The 12,602-nt window shown below is 44.3% G+C and overlaps 1 protein-coding gene across 2 annotated transcripts; it reads right to left on the bottom strand.

Annotated features, from left to right (window-relative positions):
• Positions 1 to 6,799: 6,799 nt before the first annotated feature.
• On the bottom strand, positions 6,800 to 10,750 carry FGFBP1 (fibroblast growth factor binding protein 1). Of its 2 annotated transcripts, none has more exons than XM_066573257.1 (2): positions 10,637 to 10,750; positions 6,800 to 7,752 (listed from the first exon to the last, which is right to left on the bottom strand). In XM_066573257.1, the coding sequence occupies exons 1-2, from the start codon at positions 10,667 to 10,669 to the stop codon at positions 7,066 to 7,068; spliced, it is 720 nt and encodes a 239-aa protein (XP_066429354.1). In that variant the 5' UTR covers positions 10,670 to 10,750; the 3' UTR covers positions 6,800 to 7,065. The 2 variants fall into 2 exon arrangements, with proteins under 2 accessions (XP_066429354.1, XP_066429355.1); XM_066573258.1 differs by lacking the exon at positions 10,637 to 10,750 and adding an exon at positions 10,379 to 10,521.
• Positions 10,751 to 12,602: the final 1,852 nt, after the last annotated feature.

Raw genomic sequence — 12,602 nt, 5'->3', positions numbered from 1 at the left:
GCACAGAAAACCTGTCCTACCACGATGCGCCTATCCTTCTGTTACCAGATTTAGCCAGAAGAACCTTACAACTTCGCAAAGCTTTAAAGCCGCTGCTGGAGGCTCTTAAGGGAAAAGACATACCATATAGATGGGGTTACCCATTCCAGTTGGTGGCATGGAAGAATGGCAAATCCACCACTTTCTGTTCCCTGGGGGACCTTCCTAATTTTCTGGGGACTTTTGAACTCCCGCTCTCCCTCCCAGACTGGCCGTCTTTGCCTTCTCTCCCGGCCCCTACAGCAACAGAGGCATGGCGCACTGTCGGGCCTACACGTAGAGGAGAGGATCGAGGGCAAAGGTTCTCACAGACTTGAGGAAACAATTACCGGTCACAGGACTACCGCGATCTGACTGGACTGGTATGGAGCCCCATTGTCCCCCAGTCCTCTAAGCCCTAGAGGAGGATTCCTTCCTTGGCCGGGCCTGACTCTCAGAGCGGCCCTTTCTCCTCTCTTCTCGCTATGATCCTTTCCTCTTCCGTGCCTCTAACTCCTGTCTACCTAAGTGCTCACCTGCGTAATCACTGATGGTCTCGGTTCTGTGGCATCATAACGTTCTGCTTTGCTTCCTGTTACTTTCTACTATTAAGCAACCTGGTTCTTACTGGTGACCCCGCTTGGGGTAATTTATATGTTCTCAACGGTGACGGACGGGAGCACCTTGCCCCGTTATTGTTTCTAACTACTCTCCCCATCAGGCTGGACAACACTATGTGTGGTCTGTCTCCCGACGATGTTCAGGGAATTGCCTGCCTTGTTGCGGTCATTTCCGGATGTATTGCTTGTTTATGTTTCCCCTCTTCCCCATCCCCCCTCTCCCCTTTCCACTAGGTCGTCAGAGGCGGGAGCTCAAAACTCGAACACATGATAATTGATAGCCTGACCTTTTGCTCGTACAACACTAGAGGCCTAAATAAACCGTCAAAAAGAGGGCAGATTCTCAAACATCTTCACAAAAATAAGGTCATGATAGCGCTCTTACAAGAAACACACTTCTCATCAGGTAATATACCTAACTGTACCTCCAATCATTACACTACCTGGTTTCACAGCCCCCACCCCAAGAGGAAAGTCTGTGGAGCATTGATAGCATTACACAAACAACTGCCCCATCAGGTTATCTCCTCAGAGATCGATCCAGAAGGACGATATGTCTTCCTCAAAATCTCTATTCGCGCGAGTTCTAACCATTGCAAATGTCTATTTTCCCAACCATGCACAGATTCCGTTCGGTCTCGGGATCATGGACGCACTCTCGAGCTTCGCCGCAGGATCACGGATAATTTTGGGAGGAGACTTCAACCTGTGCCTTGAGCCCGTCCTGGACTCTTCAGTGGGTAGGTCCGGGGTCTCTTTCACTGATTTACGTAAATTTAAAAAAGCCCTTGTATCCTTACAACTAGTAGATCTTTGGAGGCTCTTACACCCAAAACCAAAAGATTATAGTTTCCACTCACTAGCCCACAACAACTACAATCGCCTAGACTACCTGTTTATATCACACGACCTTTTAGATTTAGCTCCCACTAGCTCTTTGGGAGTCTTCCTTTGGTCTGACCACGCTCCGGTCTTCGGGGCCCTCCAGGGTCTCACAGAGGGGAGAACAAACCATTCTTGGCGCCTTAACGACAACCTCCTTAAGGATCCTCTTTGTGTAAATGAAATAAAGAAAACAATCCAGAACTTCGTGGCCGACCATGCCCTAGACTCCTCCTCCCGCCCTATCCAATGGGAAGCCCTAAAATGTGTGATAAGGGGAGTATTTATTTCCCACGGCTCCTGTTTAAAAAGAGAACGTACACAAGGACTTAGAGGTTTACTGACCAGATTGGGCAATCTCGAGTCTTCCAACAAGACAGCACCGTCTGAGACACTTAATGCCGATATCTCAGACACCCGGGGTAAGATCCTCTCCATCTTAGACTAGCAATCACTGTGTGCTAGAGATAGATGGCGCGGGAGCTTCTACGAACACGGGAATAAATGTAGCCGACTTTTGGCCAGGGCTCTCCATCCCAGGACATCTACTCCTTATATACCCTCACTAAATTCTCCATCTAAGGGAATAATTCACTCCAATAAGGACATATTGGATTGCTTTAAACAATATTATCAAAAGTTTTATAACTTGCGGAGAGACCGGGATACTGAATAGACCCAAGATACATCAGCAATTAAGGAATACCTAGACAGGTTCGCACCGGGGGTGCTCCCTAAAGAGGAGGTCGATCATTTGGAAGGTAACATTTGGAATGCCCTTTCCCACCCCAGGCCGTACAGGCAACCATCACAATTATTCCCAAACAAGGGAAAGACCATACACTCTGCTCTAACTACCGCTCCATTTCCCTTCTAAACATTGATACCAAAATGTTCTCAAAGATCCTGGCATCTCGTCTGAAACCCCTTATCCCAATCTTGATCAACTGGGAACAGTCAGGTTTTGTCCCGGGTCGTGAGGTGAGGGACAACACCATTAGAACAATTTCACTGATTTCGCGTGCTCGCCTCTCAGGGACTCCCTTATTATCTGTTGATGCAGAGAAAGCATTCGATAGGGTGCATTGGGGGTTCCTGGAGGCGACCCTGAAGAAGATCGGGTTAGGGCCCAGATTTATTACCTGGGTCATGGCCCTTTACTGCGACCCCCTCAGCTAGAGTCTGAGTGAATGCTGCCCTTTCTACCCCGCTTAAAATAAAGAATGGAACTAGACAGGGGTGCCCCCTCTCACCTTTTCTCTATGTCCTGATGATGGAGTCTCCGGCCAACGCCCTTAGGAACAACCCAGACATACGTGGGATCCAATCAGAGACTTCTGAACATAAGCTCTCCCTTTTCGCAGACGACCTATTAATGTATAACACAAACCCCCGGATCGCAATCCCAGTTGCCCTAGAGGAATTTGAGAGATTCAGTAAAATTTGCAATTTTAAAGTCAACATAAACAAGTCGGAAATTCTTAATATAACAATCCCAATGGAGGTCGTAGTGGCGATCAGCAATTTTTCCGCTATGAAGTGGAGGAAGGACCACATTAAATACCTGGGCATTAATCTCACCAGCGACCCTAAAACCCTATTCGAAGCGAACTTTAAACTGATGATTGATAGTTTTGGAAGAGACCTGAAGAAATGCAGACCACTTACGTTATCATGGTTTGGAAGAATTAATGCACTAAAGATGGACGCTATGCCTAAGTTTCTATATCTCTTCCAAACTCTACCGATAAGAATCCCCAAAGCGTACCTGACAAAACTCCGCAAGCTCTCAACGGAGTTTGCCTGGGGTGGAACGAGACTGAGGGTTAAATTTAAGACCCTTATCAGAAGGAAAGGGGAGGAAGGAGTAGGCCTACCCAGCTTCTCTATCTATCACAGGGCATCCATATGCAGATGCGTCCTAGATATTCTTCACAATAATCCCGCTAAACTATGGGTGGAGCTGGAGTGCAAGAAATTCCCCGCCCTTACGATGGGTTCTTTCTGGCTGCCACCCTTACTGGCTAGTATGACCTCCTTACTTTCGCCACTCGTGAAACAGATCCTAGAGGCATGGAATGGTTTTGCCACACGTTCGGGTTTGGTCTCTCGCCGTGGCCCCTTAACACCACTGGCGGGGAACCCCGACCTTCCCGTTCTACTAGAGGGATCCCCTCTTTTAACAAAGATGGACACCCTGGTATTAAGAGTCAGGGATGTATTATCGACTCTTGGAGTCCGCCCAATGGGCGAGATCCTGGTTGGGGGGGCCCTCAGCCAGAGCGTGGTTCCAGTACTTACAAATTAGACACTTCATCTTGTCCCTGGGCCCTATGGCCCTCCTCCAGACCCCCCCTCCCAGTTCGAACAAATGTGTGTCTCCTCTACAACAGGCTCGACAAGGGTCTCCACACTGTACAGTCTTTTGCTAGCCGTGGAGACACGCGACAGTCCCCCGGGATTTGTTGGGAGCTGGGAGAGAGATTTGGGGAGACCCTTCCAGGAGGAGGTCTGGAACAAGACCTTTACATTAACACACTCACTGGCGACCACCTCTAAATTCCAAGAGACTAATTACAAGATCATGTCTAGGTGGTACAGGACTCCTGCACACCTAGCAAAAATATTCCCCCTGACCTCGGACACCTGCTGGAGATGCCATGGTGGGGGAGGCGATTTCTTGCATATTTGGTGGTCCTGCCCATTGGTTCTACCTCTGTGGCAGGATATCATCAGCCTTTATAACGCAGTCTACAAAGATAGCGTGATCCTCTCACCAGAGGCGGCCCTGCTATCCATGATCCCGGTCCTCCTCTCCCCCCATGAGGATCTTGTGGTTGGAAGCCTTCGACAATATAAATTGAATGGAGGATCTGAGCGCAACAGATAAAGGTAACACCCAAAACTACTTTACCACTTGGACGGCGTGGATTCTATTTAGGAACTCCACAGACTTAAAAACTTGTCTCCAAACAGGTGCAATATCCTCTTAGGTTTGGCAGATCTGTTACATAATCGGAAACTTGGCCTTGGGCCCCTGACCTCTGACCATAGACCCCCCCCTTTTCCCCCCACCTTATCCTACCTATGTTGCCCCTTGTCTGGTTATGTGTACTTGGTTTCAGCATTTACTTGCCTGTATCTTATATATTCTAAAGCCAGCCCCATGGCCCTGGAGGTGCTTAGCCTAGGCCCAATAGGTGTGAGGCGGATTGGGACATCGACGGCAAGCCCAGGGACCCCGGCAACATATGTTCCTTTCTTTCTGTTTAAATAGGCTTCATCATTCTTTATTGCAACAGTTATTCCAACGATGCTGTAACATGTCTTTGCATTGGAAAACTCAATAAAAATCATTTGAACCATAAAAGAGCGCACACAGGATTCTGAAGAGTCAGATTTTCGTGACTTTATTTCCCTTTCTTTTTCTGATGGATCTGTATGTATTTGTTGTAAATGTAGACAAAGACAATAATATGTTACACATTTATAAAGTCATGATAAAGTACAGCAAGCAAGTTATTTATGGGCTTTTTAAAATGTATTTATAAATGTAGGAAGGTTCAATTAAAAGTGGTTTTACAAGTATACATTTAAAGGGGTTGTCCCGCGATAGCAAGTGGGGTTCAGCACTTCTGTATGGCCATATTAATGCACTTTGTAATGTACATCGTGCATTAATTATGAGCCATACAGAAGTTATTCACTTACCTGTTCCGTTACTAGCGTCCCCGTCGCCATGGTGCCGTCTAATTTCAGCGTCTTAACGCCCGATTAGACGCGCTTGCGCAGTCCGGTCTTCTCCGTGGTGAATGGGGCCGCTCGTGCCGGAGAGCTGGTCCTCGTAGCTCCGCCCCGTCACGTGTGCCGATTCCAGCCAATCAGGAGGCTGGAATCGGCAATGGACCGCACAGAGCCCACGTTGCACCATGGGAGAAGACCCGCGGTGCATCGTGGGTGAAGATCCCGGCGGCCATCTTGGTAAGGTAAGTAAGAAGTCGCCGCAGCGCGGGGATTCGGGTAAGTACTAAACCTTTTTTTTTTTTAACCCATCCCTTGTGTTTGTCTCACGCCGAACGGGGGGCCTATTGAATTTTAAAAAAACCCGTTTCGGCGCGGGACAACCCCTTTAAGTTATACCTTATAAAGTATAAAACATCTCTGAGGTCGCAGAAAATATTAAAGGGTACTCTTATTTTTTAAAGTTAAGGCACATTGCTAGATGGTTTCCCCAACCAATTCTGAGAAGAAAGTGTTGCAGCAATGATGTAGCCCTGTGTTCCCTTCACTGGTTTTCCCTGCATTGTGGCCCTTCGGCCACCCTACTATGCAATGAACTGTAGCATGGTCCCATTGAAGTGAATGGCGCCAGCTGCGGTTCTCAGCACAGCCGGTTGGCTGAAAGCACCGCTGTGCGGGGGAAAGGAGTGGAGAGGACACAGCGCTACACCAGTGCTGCTGCCCCTTATTTTCTCAAGACCATTGTCACCAATCATAAAGTGATGTGCCATCTCTTTATCAGATAGGAATACCCCTTAAATAAAGTGTGAATGTAACATATGTATAGTATCATTAAATCATGATAATTGCATAGAAATTGCCTCACGAGTAGCCCCAGCAGAATAACCTCAATGCTTGCATATGACCTGGTATTACTGTTTTGCAGTAGGAAAAAGGACGGCTTAGGCATTTATATAAACAAGTAATAAATAAGAATAAAAAATGTTTATAATATTGATTAGTTCACTTACAGCACATAGAACCCATGGCAATGGCACATATCATCCATGGCACTCCCCCACTACAGTGCCTGATTTTTCTACTATTGAGATTGCTGTTTTTTCTTGTCCATGCTCTTTCAACCTCTTGTTACAGATATGAATCCCCTTTGTTGCTAATATTGCAGTTCCTCCTATATAATGGAATCTTACATGAATACTTATCATGCAATATGAAAAGGGCCCCTCAGAAGCCACATGCTTGTACGGATACACACAAGCTTGCAATCTGCTTTAGGAGTAAAGGGCAATCTCAGGCTGGTTCCCGTATACCTTGTTAAAAAAAAGTGGTGCCTGCAAAGTGGGAGAGCCTGAATTCGGTTCACACCACCCATGAGGAAGGTGAGTTTTTCTAACCTGAGTTGAACAACCCCCCCACCCCCCACCTTCTTCTCCACAGACCTTATAGCAGCTGACAGGTCTGTTATATTTGTCCTTTTCCCATAAATATATGTGAATATATATGTGCGTTTTTTAGTACATAAGTTACATATAAATCAATCATTGTTTAAAAAAAATTCTTTATTTCATACAAAAGACATATAAAACGTCACGTACATAGTACTGCAGCGCTGAATCAGTTCCACTAACTTTACCAGTCCACAAATTAGAAAGTCGATTCATCTTGTACAAGCTGTATGCAGTATATGATTTGAAGAGAAGTAATCTGGATAAGCCTTTAACATTTTAAATATAGAAGCATTTATACATAGAAATAAAAGGAATAAAAAACAATTCTTAATATTAACAAAATCGATTATTTCAGCTTAACAACTTTTGTCCTGCACCATTGAGAAGAAGAAGGAGCACAGGGAGCTCCAGGAGCCTCCACAGTACTCTTTGGCTAATTTTTCCCTCTCAACATCTGTGTCCTTTTCACAGTCTTTATTCGGTTCAGTGATGTTGACTTTAGTTGTTGGTTTAGGTTGTTCATGGATTTTGCTTCCGTGGTTTGGTACTGGCACATTAGAAGGGAGATACCTTAGGTGTGCCTCGGGTGGTCCGTTCTTGCATTCCTTAGACTTTAGGACAGCTTTTTGGTCCTGGCAAATGTTCTTCTTTTTCAGAGCCCGAGTGATTTGCTTCCAGTAAGACTTCTGATTTGCAGCATAGTTTGGGCATCCTGTAGGGTTTCCTCCATAAGCGCAGGATACTTTTGTGTCTCCTTTAGTACATTCAACATTTAAAGTCACAGTCTCCGTTCCAGATACAGACCAGATGCATTCTGCTTTGTCTTTACTGAGAAATTTTCCTTTAAGAGAGGCTCTCCCACCTTTAGATCCTCTCTCTTTTTCTTTATTCTGAGTGGGAGATTTTTGCTTTTCTTCTTTACCTGCCCCTTTCTGTCTGTCCTTTTTTCCTTCTTTTTGCTTATTACCTTCCACCAGGAGAATTTGTGAGAGCAGAAGGGTCACCGCAGTAAGTAGGGCAAACGTTTTCAACTTCATGATGTGCTATTTATGAAAAATGAAAGCATGACATAATTAATATAACTGATTGTAAATGATGTAGGATATCAGCATCTACGAATACGAAAAATGTTGGCATTAAAGGGAACTTGTCATATCCTATGTCCCTCATAAAGTAAGATTATGGGTTCATGAGACAAAATGCTGAGCTGAGTTCAGGGTTGTGACTTTCATACTCATCAGCCTATGTGTTCCCTTGCAGTCCAACAGCAAATCCGATGCTCCGTGTATTGTGATTACTCGTCTCTTTATTGCAGACTTGTGCACACACACTGTCTTTAATGAGAGGACAGTGTATTCATGCGCAATGAAGAGAAAGAGTCCACTCAAGGCACTGATTGCCGGCCACACAAGGGAACAGTAAGGAAACAGGAAAGCAAATGAGTAGGAAAGTCACATACAGACTCGGTGCCCCCTGTCCTATAAGCCCATAATCTCAGTTTATGGGGCGCATAGGTCATGACAGGTTCCCTTTAATTAGAATGCCTATAGAGGTTTTCTTTTCTTTAAAATCAGGTCCCCATGTGTAAAACAAACCAGCTCATACTCCTCTCTCTCTGTCAGCAGTTCTGGGTCTACGTTATGATGTATAGTTTACAGGCTGCAGCAGCCTGTGTACAGGATGTCACAGGCTGCTGCAGCCAATTATAGAGCTCAGTGAGTATGAGATGATTTATTATTTTTACATATGAGGGACCTGATTTTAAAGAAAAGATTTATCTTGGAAAGACCCCTTAATTATGCCAGATGGAGCCTTAAGGGAAATTACAATCGAAATCCTCTTCTGAGATGTGAGAAGATGCATGTGAGGAGATCACATTGGCAAAGATTGTGATCTTGAACCATCAGTGAATTTTCACGTACACCCCTTTGTCACTCCTCAGACATTTCTATAACCTTTTTGGCAAAAGAGCGTTTTCCAACAAAAATCACAGAGTACTTTCATTTGGGAAATTAGTGGTTCCAAACTTCCACAATGTGAATGTTTCACATATTTGTCACATTCCAGATGTAGCAGAGTTTAATTTGTCTGTGAAAACTTTCTTCAACAAGTTATCTTAAGCTTTTAGAAAGCTAGTGTTCTTTTATCTTAACACAAAAAAGCCTTTGTAAATAATGTAACGGGTGAGCAAACTGGGGCACAGAAAGTTATAGGATATTAAAGGGTGAGCAAACTGGGGCACAGAAAGTTATAGGATATTAAAGGGTGAGCAAACTGGGGCACAGAAAGTTATAAGATATTAAAGGGTAAGCAAACTGGGGCACAGAAAGTTATAACATATTAAAGGGTGAGCAAACTGCGGCACAGAAAGTTATAACATATTAAAGGGTGAGCAAACTGCGGCACAGAAAGTTATAGGATATTAAAAGTTATGTTAAACTTTGCTGCACTTGTACCAGGAGATCATTTCAATTTGATGTCCCTTTGCCAAGTCCAGCAAGGTAAAAGGTTAGTGATACAGTTTTAGACTAGGGCTACAGAAGTCCTGCTTTCCTATGATAACCCAGATATTGCCAGTTGTTCAATTCTTTTATGTTACCCCAAGATGCTGCAGCAACACTACATTGAGTTCATAGAATGGAAATATATGCATTAATAGGAGTATCCAGACCCATGATATTTTTTACATTATTTGCAATGGTATAATATAACACAATGAGTAATTCTGACCTTACCAAGCCCTGCTACTCTTGTGCCAACACTTCCCAGGTTCCCAGATGGTCTATGTCCTCCACCTACTGCAATCACTGGCTATAGCGGGAAACTAAGTAGTGTTAACACACCACATCGCCCCCGGAACCCAGTAAACTGAGACCAATGGGGGACCCAGAAAGTGTTGGCACAGGAGCAGCAGGGGATTGGTAGGATGAGTATGACTACTTTTTGTTACTTTACAGCATTGTAAGCAGTTTGTGAAAAAACTTCACGGTTCTGGACATTGACATGATGGTGTGCTAGGATAGGAATGCACTAAATTTCATCTTGCGAAGGTTTCCGTTTCTGTACTAGACAAATAAAGCCTAAGTTGCATTGTGGTGCAGCTTAGATGCTATTTGCAGTTGGCATCCATTTAACGTGTGACTCAAGCAGGGGAAAGTTAAACCACGCGATGACTCACTTCGCAACGTAGTTCTACCCTGGTCTTAGAGAACTCCTTGGGCAAGAAGTCATTCATTGTGTTACATCTAGTGCATAGCCTAAGTGGTCGTGGCATGACACAGGGATTCAAAGACCACCAAAGGGAAAATGCAGGTCATCTATTGCCCCTCCAACATAATCCAGAGTATCAACTTTGCCCAAATTATTAATTTAACTAATACCCTTTTCCTTTCACCTCTAATATTAATGACCAGTCTAAATAAATGTATGTTGGGTTAGTCACTGTGTATTGCAACTCTTTATAATAAGTGGTATGTACTTGGTCTGCAATGGGTGACTAGTTCTCTAGACATCTATGAATACAGTTTTATTACCCTATACAATATATTTTCTTCTGTTATTATTTGTAATATATGATACTATATAGTCCCTCAGATAAGTTTTTCATACTAGTTCATTGAAAACAATGCCATGCTATCTATGACTAAAGGGAAATATCATTCCGCATACCTTGTGGTTTGATGATTTCCTCCTCGGATGTCTTCTGTTGCAGTGTGGTGTCACATGTGTTGCTAGTTGTAAATGGGAGGTATATATAAAGTGCAGAGGACACACCTAAGTTTAGGATTACGACACAGTCTTCCAATATTTGTTTCAATAGACTCTTATGAGACACACCTCCTGGATATAGGCCAGCATACGATGGGCTACCTGACAACCATATTACTATATTTCCTTTTGTTGTTTTATTGTTCACTGCTAAATTACCTGCTTTGCAGTTACTGCCAAGACGTCTTTCATATCTCTGTTCCCGCATTAGCCGTCTTCCGGGCTCTACCTGTAAGGCAAGCATCCTCACTATGCAGGAGAGCTGGTTTTCTTGTTCATCTTTTTGTAAAGAATTTTCTCTATGTGTTTAAACTTGTTTTTATTTGCTTGTGTTACTTAATTATTTAATAAACTGATTCGGAAAATTACGTCAAGCCAATTCATCTCTAGGCCTTTCAATGTGCTCTGCAATAAGATACTTCGTGTAAAAATACAATGCATTGGGCAGGCCTGTTTCACATTTCTAATTTCAGCCCATGGGACTTCAGAATTAGGGCTGTCTCACATAAACGTATGGTCATTGCGTATTATGCGTGCAGTTTTTGCACGCTTAGTACGCTGTACCAGTCCCCCATAGATCCCCATGTTGCCGCTCACACGAGCCGTGTGAAATGCGAGCACAAAAAAAATTGCATGTTCTATCTTTGGCCTGTATTACGCGAACATACTCTGGCGAGCTTGATACTCGTTCGAGTATTAGCGTACTCGATGGTGCTCATTACTCGAACGAGCATCAAATCCCGTTCGACCCCGCCCCAGCTTTTGGCTCCTCCCCGCTGTGACGTGCCTGTGTTTGCCCCTCCCTGCTGTGATGCAGCGCGCGTCATTTGAAAATTTTTGGTCTGAAAGGGAGGAGGAGGGAGAGAGAGAGAGGGGGAGGGAGAGGGGGAGGGGGAGGGGAAGAGGGAGAGGGAGACACAAACCAAGAAAAAAACAAAACACAAGCTCGGGACCATGCGTTCTACATACAAAAATGCTCGAGTCTCCCATTGTAGTCAATGGGGTTCGTTACTCGAGTAGAGCTCTCGAATTTTACGAAAAGCTCGACTCAAATAACGCGGACCCGGGCATTTGGGTGCTTGCTCATCTCTAGCTCCTATACATGCCAGGGGTTGTGCTTGAGGATTGGCATCACGCGACAAGTACCATGTTTCCTCAAAAATAAGACCGAGTGTTATATACATTTTTGCACCAAAAGAGGCACTAGGTCTTATTTTTGGGGAATGTCTTATACTTAGCAGGCTCGGTCTAGGTCCCTCCCGCTGCGCTTCAGAGCTCCAACATGCTTCTTGCTCGATGAAGCAATGCGATGGCTAACGGTAATGTGTAAAGATACTGAATGTTAATATCAATGATATTCACTTCTGAGAGGGGATAGCAAAAGATGCTGCCTACCCTCTTCCAGGTCCACTTAAGAATAATCCAAAATCCGTAACCCATCTGCAATGTATTAGGAAGGCGTCTACCAGCAGCAATCCATAAAGTCAAGGGCTTTTACTGCAAATGAACAGGACACATGCAGTGTGTTTCGGGAGTCAAGCAAAGAGTTTGCTCACCATTGACATTAACATTCAGCATCCTTACACATTTTCGTAATGCACCCTGAACACTGATACATTTTTTCTTTTGTATGTTTTTCTCCAACAGAATAATAGTTTAGAGCTGCCATACATACTAAAGGTCCATATACAAGGGATGACTGTCACCCGACTATCGCTCCTGTGCTTACACAGGAATGGTAGTCGTTCAAATGAATGGAGGCAGAGTGGGTTGGGGAAGATTCCAGACACCTGCCTCTATTCATAGTAAACGGGAGTCCCTCAAACATTGAGTGGCTCCTGTATATAGGGCCCAACAGTTGTCTGGACTTTAGTTTTGTTAAAAACCAAGCAACTCCTACAAGTCAGTGATTTCTCGTTCAGTGCCCTGTCGATGGCTACGTGTACACGGGACGGTTATCAGCCGAATTCGCTGTCTCCAGCAAGAATTCGGGCGATAATATTCCCATATAAAAGTAGCTTATGCCTTATACACATGACAGAGTTATGTGTACTCTGTGTCCCTATATAGTCCCTCTGTATTGTGCAATATTCTCTCCCAGAGAAATATGGCAAGGGTTGGATAG

Source organism: Eleutherodactylus coqui, chromosome 7 (assembly GCF_035609145.1).
Source record: "Eleutherodactylus coqui strain aEleCoq1 chromosome 7, aEleCoq1.hap1, whole genome shotgun sequence".
Classification (NCBI taxonomy): domain Eukaryota; kingdom Metazoa; phylum Chordata; class Amphibia; order Anura; family Eleutherodactylidae; genus Eleutherodactylus; species Eleutherodactylus coqui.
This window is presented reverse-complemented; position numbering and strand designations above follow the sequence as displayed.

Bases quoted from the DNA above. Each gene is read 5' to 3' on its own strand.
- FGFBP1 (XM_066573257.1), bottom strand. From the start codon at position 10,669: ATGAAAGACGTCTTGGCAGTAACTGCAAAGCAG. The intron at 7,753-10,636 runs GTAATTTAGCAG...TTTCATAAATAG, and splicing joins TGGCAGTAACTGCAAAGCAG to CACATCATGAAGTTGAAAAC.